The sequence below is a fragment of the Sander lucioperca genome, chromosome 7 (genome assembly GCF_008315115.2).
Source record: "Sander lucioperca isolate FBNREF2018 chromosome 7, SLUC_FBN_1.2, whole genome shotgun sequence".
Taxonomy (NCBI): Eukaryota; Metazoa; Chordata; class Actinopteri; order Perciformes; family Percidae; genus Sander; species Sander lucioperca.
In genome coordinates this window covers 38,139,817-38,161,667 of record NC_050179.1, presented here as the reverse complement: position 1 = coordinate 38,161,667, position 21,851 = coordinate 38,139,817, and the positions used below count along the sequence as shown (strand labels likewise).

Genomic DNA, 21,851 nt, shown 5'->3' with positions numbered 1-21,851 from the left:
TTCTGATGCCGTTTTGTCTGAGGCTGATGCCGTTTGGTCTGAGGCTGACACCGTTTGGTCTGAGGCTGACACCGTTTGGTCTGAGGCTGACAGAGGTTTTTCTGATGCCGTTTTGTCTGAGGCTGATGCCGTTTGGTCTGAGGCTGACACCGTTTGGTCTGAGCCTGACACCGTTTGGTCTGAGGCTGACACCGTTTGGTCTGAGGCTGACACCGTTTGGTCTGAGGCTGACAGAGGTTTTTCTGATGCCGTTTTGTCTGAGGCTGACACCGTTTGGTCTGAGGCTGACACCGTTTGGTCTGAGGCTGACAGAGGTTTTTCTGATGCCGTTTTGTCTGAGGCTGACACCGTTTGGTCTGAGGCTGACAGAGGTTTTTCTGATGCCGTTTGGTCTGAGGCTGATGCCGTTTGGTCTGAGGCTGACGCCGTTTGGTCTGAGGCTGATGCCGTTTGGTCTGAGGATGAGAGAGGTTTTTGTGACGCTGAGGCCGTTTCGTTTGAGTCTGACACCTGAGTCTGAGATCTGAGGATGTCCTAAAATGAACACCGTACTGCCTAGTTATTTGGCGCTCTTTACTTCCTCACCTTACTTCCTGTTTTGCTCCTCTACTACTACTACTACGCCACTAGAGGGCGCCTCCACTAGAAACCTAAATATAGGGCAGAATTGCTGCTTAAACAAAGAACTTATGGGGGCGTTTTTCGGGGGAGGACAGACTCATTATCACTCCTTTAACATTTCTGCTTAACATCCAATACACATGTCATATTAGCTTCAACAGAGATGTCTGGACCAAAGTGTGAAGCTACACTCAATCAATGTGTGTGGCCCTGGGTTGTGGCTCCAGGGCTGCTGGTCTCCTGTTGGTAATGTTTTGAACATACAGAACAGAATGCTAAACGAGATGAGATGGCAGCAGACACAACTGAATGTGTGTGTGTGTGTGTGTGTGTGTGCGTGTGTGTGTGTTTTATTTCCGTGGGGTCACCATCTAAAAACAAAAGCGCGTGCGCGCGCCTTTGTGCGCCAGTGCCTGTATCAGTTTCCAGTGTGCCCAGTAGGTGGGACTTGAAGCTCGGAGGATGGAGTGTTTCTCTCTCTCCGCCAGCCTGTCCCTGTCTCTGTCTATGTCTCTCCACCAATCCCAGCGCCTTACCAGCGAGAGAGAGAGAGAGAGAGAGAGAGAGAGAGAGAGAGAGAGAGAGAGAGAGAGGGAGATGAAGGGATGACATAAAACGATGCAGAGAGAGGAGGAGAAGAGAAAGAGAACCGGTTCTGCACGCGCTCAGACTCCTTCATGGACCTGGAATATTTTCGGGGTTTCTTCCTCCTTTTTTCTTCCCACCGGTGCTTTTTTTTTTTTAAACGCGCAGGAGAACCGTGACTGGCATCATAAAAATCTCTGACACCCCCCACCCACACACACACACACACACACACACACACACACACACACACACACACACACACACACACGCGCGCGCGCGCGCTCACAGGCATATGGATACGCACGGACATGAAGGGAGATACTTTTTATTTTAAGATTTGGACTGCATTGAGAGAGATAAGGTGAGGACACCGGTTACACACACACACACACACACACACACACACACACACACACACACACACACACATACACACACACACACACACACTGGACGGACTATGAACAGGAGGATTTGAGTCTTTTTGCTGCTGCGCCGCAAAGTTGCGAAGACATCTGTCCACTTGAGTCGTGACAGCATGGATGTGTCCTGCGCGTTGCCGGGCTCCCGGCGTCCCACCAGGATCTGGTGCTGCTGGCGGCTTTTCTTCCTGCTCAGCGTCCTCTGCCACCAATACCTGGGCTCCCTGCTGGACTGCCCGCCCACCTGCACCTGCTCGCCCGCAGACATCTACTGCAATAAGTCGGACAGCAGCAGGTTCTTCCCGCTGCTGTCCTTCCAGGGCACCGGCAGCACCGCCAACAGCACCGGGAGCATCGAGGACCTTTTCCAGAACATCAGCTCCATGTAAGTGCTGCCTTAAAGATGCTTGTGGAAACACACTGTAAAGGAGGTTACCTTTTGTTTGCAGAATGTAGGTTTTTATTATTTAGTGTTTGTGTGGAGAAAAGCTTCCCACTGTCCTGTTTATCTTTGGAAGAGAGAAATGATCCACAGAATATGGGCTGCCATCAGACTGAAGCTTCCTCAGTTGGGCTAAAAGAGGAGATGCATGCTTTCAAATGGGCTTCTTAGGTAGAACTAGTGTTTGTCTCACAGGCGTAGATTTTGGAGGGGATGCAGTGGATATGTCCCCCCCCAATATTAAGAGGTAGATTTTTCCCCCTCAAAAATATTAAAGAACCCACTCCCCAAAAGAGGTAAAAATAACTGTTCAGTGGGCTCAAAACATGCACAGAAAACCAGAACATGTCTAATTAAAGAACACAGCAGGAGCGACAAAAATATAGATGTGATTTGTTGTGATTCCATGTTTTTTTATATTGAAAAATAACCCATCCCAAAACATGTGATGTTTTGAATATAAAGAAAGATATGAACAATACCGGAGAGTAATAATTCCCTTTACATACATAAAGAGATGTGCACCATAAATTGATGCAGAAAAGTCAGAAATTGTTGCAGAAAATTCCCCAGAATGAAGGACATTTTGTGTTTGACGCTCAAAATTTTCAATATTGTAACAAAACCTACACCCTTGGTGTCTTGTGGGAAAATCACAGAAATACACTTTAAATCATCAGCATATGTACTGTACGCGGCGGCCAGAGCCAGGGCCTGATTGCAATGTAATGTCATTTTATTTAAACAGGGACCATTCTCAATTAAACATTAACCTTGTATAAGAACATGGAGAGATGCTTTGCACCATGTTGTAGCACAAGTGCTATTTTGTTGAGATCTCCACTTTTGAGGAAAAATTGAAATTTTGAACATCAAACACTTCATTTGCTGCATTCGGGTGAATTTCTCTGTAACAATTTGTGCCTTTTCCGCATCAAGTTATGCTGCAAATGTCTTAATTTATGTAAAGGAAATTATAATTTTGGGGTTGCACTGGTCAGTTTTGATTATTGGGGGGTTGTAACCACCCCTATCCCCCCTGCAAATTACGCCTATGCCTGTACTATAAGACACTGAGTGCACTAGACAACCACCCTCCTTTAAAATATGCCTTCATCTTATTTTAACCTATAATCTTAATATTTCATTTAGAGGAAGGTTTATGTAAACTGAGGTCATTGAGTCAAGTCATCTCTTGATCATTAGTGTTGGAGCAAACAGAGAAGCGTACGCCTCATACAGTGTCGGGTCTGTTGAGGATCACGTTCAGTTGTTTTCATTTTTGCTTTCATTGCATGCACATTTCATCTGAAATATTTAAGGAGGATATGAGATCCTGTTCCCTCGTCAAACAGTCAATGAGATCATCTTTACATAAAGCTTTGGCAATATCCCGGAGCCCGTCAAACACGTGATGTAGTGATCATTAAACAGACCCTCACAGACAATACGTGCAAACAAATCTGTTTGGTTATCGGAAAAAAAATATTTCTAACCTTTGAAAGCACTTACGAAATGTGAATTGTCAGTGCGTAACAAGGTGGCCAATTCTTTAGCAAAGAGTGTATAAAGGTGACAGTTCTTTCTTGGTCAGGTTGTCCCTCCTGTGAGTCCGTCCGTAACTCAAACAGTGGATACTCTGGGAAAGCCAAAAAGATATTCCTTGGCTTTTTAACTGTAAACAAGCAATTGGAAGATGATTTGAGAGGATCACTTCTTGAATAAAGTGCAGCAGGAAAAAGCATTTCCTGATTGTGTTCCTTTAAATACCATGATTACTCTTTCTGCAGCATCTCCCTAAAGGCATTTCTTTTTTATCCAGCCCAGCTTGAGAGGTAATAAGCCCAGAAATCTCCAAATAGCTTTTTCTTATTGGATGATAAAACCGGTCATGACTCGATTGCTTATAAGCACAACTCTAAATCCAACTGTCAGTGTTCTTGGAATGAACCGCCTAGTCATTCCAATATCCGTGAAAGCCTGGTATTCCCTGTGTCGACACTGAATACAAACCTCCCGCAGACCCAAATCATTTTACATATCCTGTTTTGTCTTTGGGAGATGTCTAAATACCACAGAAGGCTGAACGTCCCTCAATAAATCCTCCTTCCTTTGGATGACAATAAAACAACGAGACCCTGAAACGGTTTGATGGGAGTTTTTGGTTAGACGGTTCAGTCAGCTCGATGACCAAACCAGAGGCGACTGTATGCTCTGTAGGGCTGGGACGATCTGCTTTTGTCACAATTGGGTTCTTTTCTAATATGTGGGTGCTGATTGGCTTTGTATTGCGATTTTCGTTAATTATGATTCTAGAAGTGTTGTGATTTGATTGTATTGAGTACTGGGGATTTTCTTTTCCTTCTTTAACAAAAACAAAAGTTGAATCAAACACTTCTGGAGACAATATATCATGGGACATTTCTAAAAACTGATTGTTTTCTAAGAAAAATGAAATCACATTTATTCACTTTGTAAAGAAGAACATAAGATGGATTTTCTGCTTTTTCTGCTTTCTCTCTGTTTTGCTGGAAACAGATATGATGTAGTCGCTGTCAGCGTTACCGTAGAAACAGAAAACATTTAGGTGACTCATTGGTGTGTGTGTGTGTGTTTGTGTGTGTGTGTGGATATTCCTGATGCATCATGTGTCCGCTGCTTAGAAAGCGATCAGCATTCCCAATCAGAAGCTGTGTCACAGTAACACTGAATAATACATCCGTGGTTGGTATATGTATCAAGCTTTTCCGATGACCTACAGCAATCAAAACAGCACCATGCATCCGCACAACAGTACAGAACAGGCAACACATGGACTCTGTCTGACTTTGAGGCTAAGTTCAGCTCTCCTCATGCAGCTGTAAATTCAGTCAAGTTGTCAAATAAGATCAGTTGAAAGACATCCTGATTCTAACATCCCCATTACAATGGCTGCACAGTTTCATTGTCTTCTTTAATGTGTGAGCTGATGTTAACAGTGGTGTTTAAACGGATGCTGGTGCTTTCTAAAGTTTAGAACTATTGTCAGCGTCACATTATTGTGGACTGCTAGGGTGATAGGGTGTTTTTTCATGTGGTGTCGGAATAGTCGGAAAAATTAGTTCCCAACTGGTCCTTGGTACCCATCCCTACTAACAATACATCAGTGTGGAAGTGAGCAGGCTGACAGTGAAGTGTACCTTTGCAGTGGCATGAGCTAATGGGAAATAATGCCTTCATAGCATGGTAGTAGAATGTGTGTTGTCTGACAGTGAGCGTACTGTTCAGCTCCAGCTCACTTCACCTTACCGTGCTGTGGCGGCGCTAAAGTAGAAAACAATGTTGACAGGGTGTCAAGATGAAAGATCAACAGTTTTTACATGAACTGACTTTTGCCGCCTTGTAGTAGTGTGTGTGTATGAATGTGTGTGTGTGTGTATGTGTGTGTGTGTGTGTGTGTGTGTGTGTGTCTGTCTTTCTTGTCTCAGGGATTTTCCAACCTCTCAGCTCTCAGGATCAGGTCTCTGCTCTGGACTCACGCATGCACGTCTCTACATGTCAGTTTTCCATCTCAGCAGCAGCGGCAGTGTGAGCTGTCGCTGCTTGCTTGAAAAGCCGAATCCCGTCTGCATCTGAGTCTGAGCCTCGTTCAGATCCGTTTTCATCGTCAGCTTGTTGCTGCTCACAGTGAAGTGAACCCAATGCTTCCACACTGTGACTCATAAGATCGTAAAATACCCAGGGTTTCCAGAGTGCATAGGAAAATGTGCACATATATATATATATATATATATATATATATATATATATATATATATATATGTGAAGCCTTTCATTCAAACATTTCAGCCTGTTTACTACAAAACAATACTGCTGACCATTTACCAAAATATACAACTGCATTTACGATGTTTTAACTAGATTTTCTTTCACCTTCCACTCAGCCATTGATTTACATTCATTTCACTACAGTTTAAAAAAAAAACTTATTTTAAATTTATAGGCGCCTTTCAAAGCACTCAAGGTCACCTTACAAGAAAAAATAATGTACTAAGTTAAAAACAATATAACAATCGTTCATAAAAGGTACAGGGCATACTTACAAAGGAAAAAATCAGATCAGGAATTGATGTGAACATATTGTAGAGACTAAAATTGGGTCTGCTTTCTTGTCAACAAACTCACTGTACCTTATTCTTGAATGGCATTATTGCTGAAATAATTCATCGATTAGTCGCAAAACGAATTTTGATAACAGATGAATCAAGTCTTTGTTCTAGTTTCTCCGATGTGACGAGCATTTGCTGATTTGCCTGTTTTGTTTATAAAGTGAATATCTTTTGGACTGTTGGCTCAACAGAAAAAGGACTTTAAAGATATCAAGGTGGTATCATACAGTATAGCCTAAACATCTGAAAATAATCAGACCTGTGCCCAGGGAGCAAATGTTTTAAAGGTTTAGTCGTTGTCTTAACCCTCACGTTGTCCTCCGGTCAAATTTGACCTGTTTTTCAAAGTTTTTTATATCAGAAATGTGGGTTTCTTTTACCAAATTGCCAAAAAAGAACTTGGATGCATGCATGTACATTGTTGTACATTCTTCGTAGGTAAAAGTAATGATTACTTCCATAGAATTTTGGGCATTTTATTCAATTTCATAGCATTTGAAAAAAAGAAATGTAAATGGTCTCCTGACTAAATGAACTGTGATTCATTCAATATCTTCTGATCTTAACTATATACTTTTTTAAACTAAAAATTTTTATATAATGTCATTTAAATTAGGATTATTGACCATGAATAAAAAAAGTGACAAAAACGCTGGAAAAAGTGCCAAAAAAAGTTAGTTTTCAATTTTGACCCGGAAGGACGACAAGTCCATGATCGGCGGGAAGACAACACAAGGGTTAATCATTTGGCCCAGCTACCAGCTAATATATCATTATCAGATTTGAAAAAAATGGTACTATAATATTGTACTATATAAATACTATAATACTGAAATCATTTGGGTGATATTATTGGTGCAATAATGATGATAATGATAATGTCCTTTGATGATGAACAGTGCTAGATTACCTGCGCTCTGGTGTTATAACATGTTGTTAACAGTATTGAAATGATTTTGGGTCTTTGCACACATCAGGTGGTTGATATAAAGACTCGCAGCGTGCTGGGTAAAGTTGGACGTTTTCAACGTGCTTCTCAATTTTTTTGACCGGTAAAAATAGAGCGTTTCTTCTCCTCCTTCAAGTATTTATTGTTGAATCTCGAGCCTGTGATTGTGTGTGAAACCTTTCAGCTGGCAGCAGTCAACACATCACAGAGCATCAGGATCACACAGCACAGCAACCATTGGAAAGAAATCAAGAGCTGTAACTGCAACATTGTTGCATAGCTAGAGAAGAGTTATATTATCTTTCCAACAGCGGTGGAGAGACAAAGAAGAACGACTGGAGATCTGTGAAAGACATTAATTTGTGAGAACAACCAATTCATTATTGATCCGTTTTGCTGCGAGGTTGTTGGGAGAAAAGAAAAAGGAGCTGGTGCAGCCGTGATTGCTGTTTCCGCCCACCACTATGAGTAGGAGAGTGCAACACAGCGCTGCTTCCACACTCAGCGCTGCTTTTTCAGGCTAGTCACACAGAGTTTAGTGAAATGAGCAGAAAACCCCAAAAATGAGAGGCACTCTGTGATAAGGAAGCTTTGCTTTTATTTAATGTCTCGAGGAGGAAGAGTGGGAGAGCAGCGTAAAACAGAGAGAGAGGGAGGGAGAGAGAGAGAGAGAGAGAGAGAGAGGGGGCGATCTTTGTTTCAGATCTTTGTGGTTATGAAAGTGGATTCAAAAGGATGTTCAAATCCACTTTTCACCGTGTGTTGTGTTGCCACTTTATTGCTATTATAAGAAAAATACATACAAATCCAAAAGAAATGCTGCCTTCACTCCTCACCACTCGACCATTCATGTCAGAGTAAGTCAGACATAATGTTAGCCTGGCAACGCATGAAAGCTTCATAAACTGTTACATAATTCAGTTTTTATAACTCATCCATTTGTTAATGATTATCAGCAAAATGCTGTATGAAATGTAATTACCTTTATGATATTATTCAGTGGTGTGAGCCAGTCACCTTGGCATCAGTGATAAAAACAAAGAGAGTGTTTGCTCGTCTCTCTGAGGCCTGAGCACAATGAGCAAGCCACGGTGTTCAAATAACCAATAACATTAGCAGCCATTATGTAGCACGTCGATGTGACAGCCTGCATCATGTCAGCGCCAGAGCGTGTGTGTGTGTGTGTGTGTGTGTGTGTGTGTGTGTGCGCGTGTGGGTGTGGGTGTGCGTGTGCGTGTGTGTGTGTGTGTGTGTGTGTGTGTGTGTGTCTGGCTTGAGATGTTAAGGCGATAATGAGACACTGAGTTTCAGCTATTTTCTTCCTCTGGGCTCATCAGGGAGCAGACTGAAATAATTAAAAATACATTTTAGAATCACTGTGAAGCATGTATGTCATCCATATTTAGTTTGCCATTTAAATAGGCAACAAAGGTCAAGGTTATAATATAGAAATGCTCAGGAAGTTGTAAATGCATAGCATTCAGGACCTTATGAGGGCATGGTCCAGTGTATGGTCCAAGTCAAATGGAAATGTGTCTTCATATGTGTTACACGTCTCAGCCGATGCATGCTGGGAAAGGCTTTCGCCCCCTCTTGACCCTGAACAGAATAATTAAGAAATGGACGGATGAATGAAGCTTGATTTCCCAAATCCCCCCTATCACATAGCGAGTGGTGCCAGGTGCTGCTGCTGTGTCACTGGATCAGAGCATTCACGCTAATTAGCAACATGCAGCTAGTGGAGCGGCAGGAAGGAACCCTGAGATGAAATGTTGAGACTGAGATAGGGCTTATTTACTGTAAGCACAAGAAATAATATCAAATCATACAAAGACTTTAGGGCTAAAATATTATCCAGTCAGCCAGCTCAGCAACGGGACACTGCTCTTTGATGTTCAACTGTAGCGTTTCTTCATTAGAACAATAAAATGTCACCTGTAATTTATTTAAGGTGGCGTAAGTAAGGTCCATCCTCCCAATGTATAAAGTACTTGCATGCTAGAAAACGTCTTCAGTTTCTCTGCAGAGTAACTCAGGATTTTTCGTTTGAATAAAGATCTTATTATAGCACCATCTCGGTCTCCTTGGAAAATTCATTGATCAGTAAAATCGGCAACTATTAAAATCCACTACAGTAGTTTACAAGTGTTTACAGAGCCCTATGTCAGGCTGCGTTTGGCCCGAACAGGCTGCAGCAACCTGAGAGGCAAAGCAAAGACAACTCTGTGGAGGTCCTCTATGTTCCCAGTTGTTGATGAAATATACTTTTTCATAATTGTAAATGATTGCTCATGCGATGTTATGTATGGCTCCTTCTGTGTTTTTTCCCCTGAGTTCTCCCTCTGAGGTTCTCTGTATGTATATGTTGCGCTGCAGTTGCAGTGGTTGTGCTGATGTTTTTGGGTCCTTTGTGGAAACACATGGATGTTATTCTATCAGACAACTAACTCTTACAGAATTCTCCTCCTTGACAGCTGAGCTGCTGTTATTGATGGCAGCTCTCTGCATGTCAGCAGCGAGTCCTGAGTGGGCTAGCAGAGTATAATGATGCAGTTACATGATGGTACGTCTTCGCTCTTCCCCTGCAACCGGAGCACATCGTTCAATGTGTGTGTCAATCATCTGTCACACATGTGCAGTGATGATACAGGAATATTGAATCAGTCCTAAAGCCGGAGCTGGTCAACGTTATTTGCACATGAAACCTCTAAATATGCCGATATCCATTGAATATCTGACGAGGCCATTGCTAGATCAGATGGAAAACTGAACCGATGTGTCCAATGGATTCATGTTTTCACTGTAGATTAGATTCAGATGAAGATAATTGCTGATGTTCTGTTTGCTTTTCTGTTTACTGAAGCTAGGTTTGGCTGTTAGGTTCAGCTAGGAACCTTTTTGGTTGAACGTTGGAGGTCAGAAGATCTGCAGGTCGGAAATATTTGAATCAACAGATCAACTGATGACAGCTGTGGATGTCTCCTAGCATTAACATGTCCATGGACCTTCACCTTTGTTTGTTTCTGGTTGGACCACTCGTGATTAGAGCTCCTACACAGTCCCTACGAAGCAGACTTTGAATATTAAACTAATAACTGAGGATGTTTTTTCTTCTGAATTTAAACTTTGATTGTTGTTTATTTAGTTGTCACTGTTAAATAAATACTTAAAACCATGTTTTCAGAGGACAGATGACCCTGTGGTTCCTCTGCCATATTTACTACACCTGATTTCAGCACCAGGAGCTGTCCACTAGTGGGACGGCACAATATTAGCATGTGCATTCACTGTAGGATGGGAAAAGCTTTTATATGTATTTATATATATTATATATTATATTAGATTTCTGAAACATATGCTCAGATTTAATTGACGGGTCAAACAACCACCAGCATGTTCTGACATGACGACCTGATATTTAATTTAAGTTATTTAATATTTTAAAGGCTACATTACAAATTGTAGCTGTCTGCACCTTGTATGTCCAAAACCATTGTTTTTCAGGAAATGACAATTGTTTTATTTCGATGTTATTATTTTGAGCTATTTACCAACAAAACTGCCTCGTCACTGTTTAAATATTTGTGAACCCACAGACAGACGTAAAGAGTGACCAATAGCATGACAGAAAAAAAGAAAGATGAAATTTGGAGTTACAAGGGTACTGCCTGATAGCGACAAAATAACACAAGTTCTATATACAAATGCACCACAGGATATGAGTCATACAAATGAAATAATACGTACATTGTGTCTTTTTTGGTGCGTCATCATCTTAACATTTTAAACGCCCACCATGTCCGGCCATACATAAAATAACCAAAATAACATCTGAACATTAATCTTCTGCAGTGAACAAACCATCATTCAGCACCTGGTGAACCAACTGTGTCCTTTTCATCTTTCTATATCTAACAGAGCTGTTTATGAAACGCGTTATGACAGAACGTCAATGGCTGACGCTCGATGGCGTGCTGATGTCAATATGAAAATGCTGTCAATTATGAAAATGAAAACAGAGTCAATATTTCCTTCAGTAATGCACTAATGCTGTCTGACAATGTCAATACGTTCTGGAATTATGGATCAGAAACAGCTCAGAGAGATGACGTGATCTGTGTTTTTAGATGAACAGTTTGTGGGTTCAAACAGCCGTTAATCAGAACACACTCTGCACACTTCCTTGTGTCTTTAAATGATAGTGTGGTCTAGACCTAACCCTAACTCTATAGCGTGTCCTGAGATAACTTCTGTTATGATTTGACACTACAGATAAAATTCAATTGAAATTTCTTTTTGCCACGTTGGACTGACTGGAATACTGTTGGTGGGCGATTTTGTCATCTGTGCATTAGCTCACATGTCTTTGATTGCAGTATGAAGTATGAACGTGTGTGTGTGTGTGTGTGTGTGTGTGTGTGTGTGTGTGTATTTGTGCAGCAAGAGTCCAGTGTTCTATCTCAGTGATTGCAAGGAGGTGATGATGTGTGGTTTATAGTGTGTCAGTTTGCTGCATGAGTGTGTGTCTGTGTGTGTGTGTGTGTGTGTGTGTGTGTGTAGGTTACACTGGTGTGTGAATACTTGCGGTTTATGGCAATGAATCACTTCCTGCTGCAGCCCACACATAATAAGCATGAGCTCATTCACACACGGAGCATGCATGAACGCACGCCGGCACGGACGCACGCATGCACGCACACACACACACGCGCACACACACACACACACACACACACACACACACACACACACACACACACACACACACACATTGATTATAGTGCTATTAGTTCAGAGTTATAATGGAGGACAGTGAAGAGGATGTAATGTTATGCGTCCATCAGCAGCGGCTCAGTGTTCTGTTCCTGATCTACATGCTGTATGTGTGTGTGGGACAGTGAGGAGCAGCGCCCCTTGCAGGCTGGCCTTATTCCTGAGGGTTGATAGAGCTTTACTCCTGCCTAATAATGAAGCGGGTTGGACCTGTGAGGACAGACTGTGTCTCTCATCAAGCTGTGCTACTCAGAAATCAAACACTCAGAAATACACTTATAAACTAAGCCAATGCTCAACAGTCTGCATAAATATTCTGCTACTGGTCGCTGCTAGTTCAACTAGCACAACTACTACTGCTGCTACCACTGTTACAAGGCTAGTAGTCAAACTGATGTTGGATTAACTGTCTCCATTTCCGATTTCAACATAAATTGTCCCTCTCTGTTTCGTTCTTAATGCGTGGTAAATGTAACCCTCTCTGCACAGGGTACTTGGCGTTAGCAGGTTTACAAAGTGAACATTTGCAAAAGTGTTAGGTATGAATGAACAATTTCAAGTTTTAAAAATTGTCTCAGGGTGTAAACAGACAGTAGCTAATATCACATCTCATCTGGCCCCAGGAGACACAGAATACCAGAAATACTGATCCTCCCTTTTTTCATCTGGAGTTAAGCTACTGTGAGTCTTAACCAGTAAAGATAGTATGAGTATGAGCAAGGCTTTTACTTTCTGAAAGTAAAGTATCCTTCAGGATGGGGTTTGCAGGGCTGTCCCCACTGATTAGTCAAACACAGCCGGCCACTTCATTCATAAAACAAGGAAGCACTCTCATATCGCTTTATGACCATTTTAGCACCATAAATATTGTCATACACTCCCCTATAAGCACTCAGAGGTATTACAATGGGTAAAGTATTGTTGGTCCACTAAACATATCACCACACAAGCAAATATATATGAAAGAATAACATAAACATTAGAATAAACACCATTTCTGATTAATTATGCTGTCTAGGTTGAAAATCAAACTTCCCTTATAGCATGAAATCCCAGTTTTCCTGAGAAAAGAGAAATTGGAAATAATCATTTTAAAATGAGGGGGAACCCTTCAACCCTAGTCCATGTATCACTCATTAGACAATGACCCCATTAAGCCCAGCTCTGTAATAGCTGCAGTGTGTGTGTCCTGACAGATAGATGAGAGGCTGTCACGCTTCGAGCTATAAAAAAACAGAGAAATAAACTCAATAAAGCAGCCCTTCCAGTCCGAAGCAAAGGCTGACATTTTCAGCTCAATTCAGAGCTGGAAATGAGAGCTGATTTGACTGCACCACAGCGTGTCCTAACGGCCTGCTGCTGTCACGCGCTACCATCCGCACCAAATCCCACAGAAATGGATTGTCTAAGTCATGTCGAACTTCTTTTATTCAGAGTCACACATGGCTGTCTACTGGAGAATACCAGAGAAAATTGAGGCTCATGCATACAAACATCAGGATCTGTAAGTCTGAGGGAGAAAGAGTGAGAGAGACATGAAGAGGAGGAGTGTATGGAGAGTCTGGCCTCTCCTCTTGAGTTCAAATCTCACCAGATGTTTTGCTCTCCAAGCATTGAAAGACATATGTGTTAGAATTATGACATTGGGTAAGCGATCATCGAGAAATAATTAAGATCAGTTGGCGTAATGATGCCAATTCTGTTTGATTTGACATGATTGAAAAAGCCTGTATATTAAAACACAATCTGAACACTTAAAGGAGCAGTGTGTAGGATTTTGTGGCACCTGGCTCTAAGGCGAGATAGGCTGTCTCCAGGGGGTGATTTGTGAAAAAAGCAGAGTGGGGATGTTTTTAATCATGCACAACAAAACAAAACATGCAAGAATTAAATCCGCCTTTCAATACCATGGACATAGTGCCACTATAAATAGCACCACGCGGTGTCAACATAAAACACAGCGCTTTCAAGCCGAAGAGCGGAGTTCACTCTGCGGTGAAAACAAAATACTTTCAACCAGAAAATGCTCATTCGTTCATCGGGAGAGTTATAACCATGATTGTTTTCCTAAACTTAACGAGTCGTTTTGGTGCTTAAACTTAACTGGCATCGCTGCATGACGCTCACTTTTTCTGTCTAAACTCCACTACCATGGCCCCTGAAAGGACCGTCATCTGGCGTTGCCTGTACCCGGCTCACAGTGACCTTTTGGCGGCTAAACCACTGCCACATCTGTGAAAATTCACACTGCATTCACTTTGTGAGATAAGACATGTCTTGGCGAGGTCTGTGCTTCTAGTTTCATAGTTTGAAGATTTCCTCAAATGTGTGTTTTGAATTTTCTTCGAATTTTTTCCAAGTTGTCAGATGAGATAATAAATATAAGCATAAGCACGTTCAATCCTAGATTATCAGTGATGATGGGATTACAATCTGCCTTTATCAGAATCACTCTGAGTCTCTGCGGTGCCACCAGTATGTGAACGCTTTCATAAAGGACTCTGAGTTAACTGATCACACACACACACACACACACACACACACACACACACACACACACACACACACACACACACACACACACACAAACAGTGACCCTTCACCACAGAAGAAATGAGGCTGGAAATCTTGCTGCAATTGCTTGTCTCTGATTGCCAACACATCATCTGAACAGTGACTGTCCGTGCGTGCGTGCGTGCGTGCATGCGTATGCGTGTGTGTGTTTGTGCATTTGTTGCAGTCTAATCACAGTGAACAGAGAAGGCAATTTGTTCAGCCAGAGCCCCTGTTGTGTTGATAAGCTGGTCACACAAACCAGTCTGCCACCAGCTAGCTCTCTCTCTCTCTCTCTCTCTCTCTCTCCCCTCCCCCCCTTTCTGGCTCCCAGCCCACCTCAGCTGCCAGTGACTTTAGATCCAGGCTGAACCTGGCTGGGAACCAGCTGAGCCAGCACTAGTTTGGATGGTATTTAAACATCATTTTGGAATTAACCAGTTTCATCTTGATATCCGATGGCTGGTAACGTGCCGTGTGTCATGAAATCTTAAAAGGTTTTTTCCTTACACCTGCTGTTGTCATGACAACACGGCCTTGTGATGAAATGACCTTAACATTAGTTCAATGTCATTCCGACTCCATTTGAAATGATTAATCCACATGAAACCACTTTAGGCTCATCTGCTCTGAGTTTTTGTCATTCATATCGTTCTCTGTCCTGCAGGGCCACGGCATTGTCCCGTCTTTAGTGCTTCAACCTGAACTCACAATCTGAGCAGCTCTTCAACTCATCACAACATTTAGGCTTTAACGGACACTTCTACTTCTTTCAGTACTCACATTTCATATGCAGCGCTTGTGATTCAAACTACCTCTTCACTGTCTTTCAGTGTTCCAGCATTGACTTCAACTCCTCTTAATTCCTGGCTGCTCAACTCTTCTTCTTGGCACTTCTTTGGTGGTTAAACCTGTGAGACTTTCATATATTCACTTTCATATACCTTAACTTTTTTACATGCTTTTCTTTCATCTGCCCCTCAGCTGCATATTTCATTCCTTTAATGGCTTTATGGTAGCTTTTAGCTTTCTCTCTCAGTGTTAACATTTGAACTGAACCTAAACTCCTTTCACACATTTCTGCCGAACCCTCACTTCAACTTCATTTAGTGCTTCAACTTCAACCCCAACTTGAAGCAATTGGAAGTCCTGTATTCAAAGCAGGGGAGCATTTAGGAGCAGTGTTCCCTCTAAGCCAATGGCTCCTCAATGTTTTCACATCACGGACCCCTAAACTGATATCAATTCGACCACGGACCCTATTTGATATTTTTTTTAACAGTAGGTAAAATAATGAATAAGCTCTTGTTTAACATACAAGCTCTTCTCCCTTTAATTTAACTTTAATTATTTGTATCTAAAGGCTGGTTAAGCACTGTAGGGAGAAGTTGGACAGTTTTTTTTGTCTCGTTCCAGTGATTGGCACATCTGGGTGATGGCGTCGGATATGCGTTAGTGTGTTAGATGTATTTCCACTCAGATACCCAACAACTGCATACACACGGTCCTCGTCTTATCCACCACTCTCTCGCCTGTACTACTGTAACTGACCCGAAGACCGAAGTTTTCGAGGCGGGGACAGTACCAGGCCATGACACGGGAGGCTCCAGGCTGCAGCCATACAGTCTCAAAGTTTTCCCAAACTTGCGATCATAAAGAGGCTGGCGGGTCCTCTAACTCTTGTGGGTCGCCACCACTCGCCATATTCGTCCTTTCGTGCTGCTATCTCTGACTCACTCACTGGACCGTCAACCTGACAAAAAACTGCATGTAGGCGGAGGAGCTCAGCTAGCTTCAGAGCTAAGGCGGGGCTACAGATTAGGTGTCCCTAGAACCCGCGTATCTGACAGTAGTTCCGCATTACATTAGTTCCGCATTACATTAGTTCCACATTACATTAATTAATTTGCACGCATATTTTATTTATTTATTTTATTTAGTGACGCGTTGACGCAAATTATTTGTGTCAACGCATTTACGTAATGGATGACGTGGACTACATCGACAAATCGTCCCAGCCCTACACATTTTATGCTTTGTCTTGGCCAGGTCGTCGTTGCAAATGAGAATATGTTCTCAATCGGCTTACCTGGTTAAATAAAGGTTAAATTAAAAAAATTAAAAAATGGATGAAGTTAAAGTGAAATTAAATGATTCCCCTTTTTGCTGGGCACCCCCTGGAACACCTAAAGGACTGCTGGGGGTCCCGGACCCCACTTTGAAAACCACTACTTTAAGCTGTCAGTTTGGTAACGCCATTTCATACTTACATGCTGTATAGTATTTACCAAATAGTAATAAGCCATGAGACATTAATTTCATGTGTATATGAAGGTTTGGTGTCAAATGAAAGATGCAGGCAATTCTTCATGTGTTTTGGCTTGACAGAGGTGAACATCTTCTGCAGTGTTGGATCAGATACTGTAAATACTTAATACTTCATCCAGCTCTGTGTCATCTTTGTGTGGGCGGTGTCGTGACAGAGCTGGGTTTAATCTTTGAAAATAGGAAGAAGAGAGGAAAAGAAAATATCTTCTGGTGAGGTTTTTGCTGTCAGTGTTTGACTTCCTGCTTTAGGTTCTGTGCCGCTCTCCACAAATAAGGACATTTCCTCAACTACAGGCACTGACTCAACACTTTCTGCCTGTGACCCTCACTGCCCTTAGCAATGGGTTGCAAAATGGTTTTGGTCTTTTTAATTTATTTTCTTCAAATGTGTTTTTTAATTTGGTCTCATTAAGCAATGTCTTCACTCTGCTCCGAGCACTTCTGTGCTCCAATTAAACTCATTCTGTTCTGTTTTGGCTTCAAGCAGTCTGAGTTGTCCACAGTTCATCCTGGAGTCAGCACACACACACACACACACACACACACACACACACACACACACACACACACACACACACACACACACACACACACACACACACACACACACACACAGGTAAACAACTACTAAATGTTTCCTAGACACATACATTGTCCAGCTTAACATTGTTAAAACATGTTTTACTTTGCTCATGTGGAAAATACAACAGCAATGATTATCAAATATATAACGAACTGAGAGTGGAGAGGCTGGCCAGTAAAACCCGTGATGGTATGATAAAATAAAAGCTCCTCTGTCTGAAATCTGAAAGACTTTTTTATGTCAGGAGGCAATCATCTATGCAACTGCAATACAAGCAGAAGAGGAAGACAGATCCTTAAGGAGAGATCCAAATACTGGATATTTAACTTGTTCAACGAGAGGTGACTTACTACTGAGAGTATGTCTTACTTGCCTCCTAATACTACCTAATACCTAATAAAGAGCAATACAATTTCATAATTTCTACAGTAATGTTAGTAATCTTGTCCAGGTATACAGTCCCTCTATAGACCCAATCACAGTGTTTGTTTCCAGTAACTTCTGGTAGAAACCTCCTGCGTCCTGTACGTACACTTTAACGCTGCTGAGCAAACAGGACGAGGAACAACTGGATCTACTCTCATCTCCTTCATCTAAAATTCATGTTTGATGCTTTCATATGTCAACACTTTGACTAGCGTTAGCTTGGAGAGCTAATTTACCTGTTGGGCAGCAGACTAAAGAAACTGACACCAACCAAACTATCAGTCAGTCCAACTGACCGGCGGTGACATGTTGCTGTTTCTAACGCTAGATTTGGTTCATCAAAGACGCTAGCAAAGCTACACAGGACAGAAGATAAGACAGCAGAGACCACAGATAGGTGGGACCTCTGTGTTAACCTGATATCTTTAAACGTTACAGTTAGGGCTGAAAATGACAACAGAAAGAAACAAGTTTGCAGATTTTACATATCTCTGCAATTCAAATCAACGGCTAGTTGTCTATGTCTGTGATTTTTGTGTTATTGCTTCACGGTAATTCAGTCTATGGTTCAATCCCTTTAAGAGCACTGTAAGAAATCAATCCGTACAAAATTACCAGTACTTTTTCCGTTAAGTTTACTAAATTTCTGTTAATCCAAAAATGGAAAATCTTCTAAATTAAAGTATATCCTCTGTACCTTTAACAGACATTTCTTTTCATCCAAAAATCTAAATACGGAAAAACTACTGTAGAAAATCATTACAGAAAATTCCTTCATATTAACACCGTATATAAGCCCATATTGCTACGGACTTTTATAACAGTGAGTGCATCCCATGTGGTGGATTAGAGACGGTCAGAAGGAGGTCCCCTGATACAACAGGAGTCCTCATCTGAGGACCACAGACAGCAACAGCAAAGCTGACGAGTGAACCAAAAGACTGATCGACCGACCAAACAAATCATTTTTTATCTCTAAAATAATAATAAACATTTAAGAGGGAAATATGTAAGCAATATACAGTACTCATTCTCGGACTTAGAGTGAGTGAATTAAGGAAAAAGCTCACTATTACTGGTTTTTCATTGTTCTTAATACATTTATGACAATTCACAGCAATAAAAGCAGTTTGTCTGTATGAGCTTCAAAGTGTAACATGGCGTTTTAACAATGAATGCTTGAGCAGTAAATCTTATACTGTAGCTATAAGCAGGTTAGATATGAACAGCATTTTCCTGACTGGATGAATGTGTCGGGACAAGATGAACGGCCGCAGAGCTTCAGCTGCTCTGCTGAGAGAAATTACACACAGAGCCACATTAAGAATTCAAAAGCATGTCCTCCATCATTAACTGAACATCATGTCTGCTGTCTTTTATGGACTCCTCTGACCATTTGTCAGCCAGTGAGAGTGACTGATGATAGAAAGTGTAGCAGAGCGTCGGCCCTGCTCTGTGGAGTGAGAGTAGCTAGCTAGACTATCTGTCCAATCTGAGTTTTCTGTTGAACGACTAAAACTACTTTTGAACGTACACATGTTCCACCAAAACAAGTTCCATCCTGAGGCTATTTTGCAGCGCCGCCGCCCAAGACGATTGTGATTGGTTCAAATAAATGCCAATAAACCAGAGCACATTTTTCTCCCATCCAGGAATTCTGTGTGGACTAACCAGACCTTCCTCTGCAGTGCTGTGGATGAAGGTCTGGACATGCAAGACTAATATAAATATAATATATGAGACTACAGGATAGGTAACGCCAAAGAGAGGAAACTGCAGGTGTACTGGTTCACTATAAGTGAATATGTGTATGTAATATGTTAAAATATATAGTTATGGAAACCCTGCCAACTCAGTTTTTCCTACCTCTGCACTTCTCGGCCAATCCTGACAGTTTTGGATTACGTTCCTTGTTTCAATCATTCGATGAGTCATGTTTAGTGTTTCCTGTTTTATTTTGGCTCCCTCTTTTTATTTGTCACGTCTTCCCTGATTTATTCCCCTGTCTGGTCCCCCTGCTCTCCTTTGGTTCATTGTCAGTTCATCATGGCTCCCAGTGTGAAGTGTTTCAGCAGTTATCTCTCGTGTCAAGTTAGTTCCTCGTGCTTTGTATTCCTACTTTATTCCTTGCTGCCAGTCTTCTGGATTTCTCTGTTTACCTGCTTGCCTATGGACTTTAAGCTCTGTCATTTAGTCCTTGAACACTACCTCCTAATGTCTGCATCTGTGTTTGGGTCCAAACCGGTTTCCCCCAGGATTTATCACACGGCCTACTTTAATCTGCTCACCTTGCTTTCCCATCAGTTCTCTTTGTTGTATTTTACCCATATTAAATAGGAAAGAAAATAGAAAATCAATATGTGGCGGCCAGTGTTGATATTGTGCCGGGCCGCCACAAATAAATCAATGCAAGGGAAACACACAATGTTTCCCAACCCTAACAGAGCACTTGAATCCAGCAGTACACACTATTACTATGAGGATGTTTTGTTCCAAGATGACAGCTGCATAATTATATCCAGATGGGTCATTAGTGGCTATAATGATGGAATCTTCAGTAAGACGAGTAAGGTAGTAAGGCAAAATAACAGCTACATTTATACTGAACAGCAGATCAGACCGTCGTCACCCAGAAAACGGCCGTTTATGTTGATTTTGCAAACAGCTCATAACGACACATATCTGTTTTCTTGTTAGGCGGAGCCCTCTAGTGACTGTAGTAATTGTCACGGGGAGCAAACAAGGTGACAAAGTATTTAAAGGTCAAACAACCACAGGACTTCCGTCCGTGACACAGTTCTGTCCTCATTTTAGTAGTTTATGTTCCTCATTTTAAGCCAATCCCTGATGTTTTACTAACCCTAAGTATGTTTGTTGCCTAAACTTAACTAGTTTTGTTTCACAACGCTACCTATGTGTTTAAAACTTTGGCAGTTATGTTAAATAGAACGGACACATGATTGAAACTGCCAGCACGGTCATGTGTTTAAAAAATAGAAATATATATATAGTCATATATGTCGTCTATAAGTGTTAACAATAATAAAATTAATATATGGATCACTGGTTTGAGCAGAAATAAATTTTTTGAATTTTTAAAGCTGAGATGTTTATTTCTAAGATTCGGTCCTTTAACCGCAGTCTGGCCTTCCAAGCTTTATTTCAGAGCTGAATCCCTGAAGGTACTGCCATTTTGATTTCAGTGTTATCCCTCACTTCCCTCCACCAGTTTCTACAAGATACATTAGTTGCACTTAGAGTTCCTTTCCTTGTGATTAAGGCTGTGCGAGACTGTGCTGGGGCAGCTCAAGTCAAATCCATCACATGTTCACTGTAGCTGGTTAATTTATAACTATACTAAAGAAGAAACACAAACTGGCAGCAAGAGACTAGCTAGAGGAAAAGGTGACAGAGAGGGGGCATGAGGTAAGTGAGCCCTTAAATTGGATTGTGACTTTAAACTACTGATTTTAAACATTTCAAAAGCCCTAAAGTGGAGTTGAACTGTGCTGGTAATTATGTTTTTAGAGCCACAGTGATTATAGTGCAATCACAGGCCCGAGCAGAGCCACAGCCAGTCTGTTATAGAATGAGAGGGGGAGGCATTTCTACTATGGATCAAACTTCAGGTTGAGTTTAGGTGGTTCATCCTTCCCCCTGGTGCTGGTATATGGACTGTCGATGGTAGATGACCCTATCAGAAAAGTTCCATGTCAGAATTCTCCTAACGGACCTATCTAACCCTGCTTTTCATCAAGTCACTTCAAATTCAGAAAGAAAATGACAATGTCACTATACTGTCAGGGAGTGAAAACCTATTTCAAACCAAACCCCGGTTTTAATGTAACCCTCTAGACTCTCGATGTCAACCTTAAACAGATTTACAGGTGTCGGCTCGGCTTCTTGTTTCATGGCAGGAACAAAAACATCTAAAGTACAAAGAGGCATTTTTTTTTATTCCAATTGCAACAATCCAAAACAATAACAAATACTGTCTAGAATATTCTCCAGAATAACC

At 41.5% G+C, this 21,851-nt stretch overlaps 1 protein-coding gene across 2 annotated transcripts in view; it reads left to right on the top strand.

The window, feature by feature from the left end:
* Nucleotides 1-1,187: 1,187 nt before the first annotated feature.
* Nucleotides 1,188-21,851, top strand: part of ntrk3a (neurotrophic tyrosine kinase, receptor, type 3a) — a 137,852-nt gene continuing 117,188 nt past the window's right edge. Inside the window, exon 1 of one of the 2 annotated variants that reach the window (XM_036003254.1) lies at nucleotides 1,188-2,016. In XM_036003254.1, coding sequence (XP_035859147.1) covers nucleotides 1,748-2,016 — 269 coding nt within the window. In that variant the 5' untranslated portion in view covers nucleotides 1,188-1,747. The remainder of the gene's footprint in view (nucleotides 2,017-21,851) is intronic. The other variant, XM_031285500.2, reaches the window with a different exon arrangement.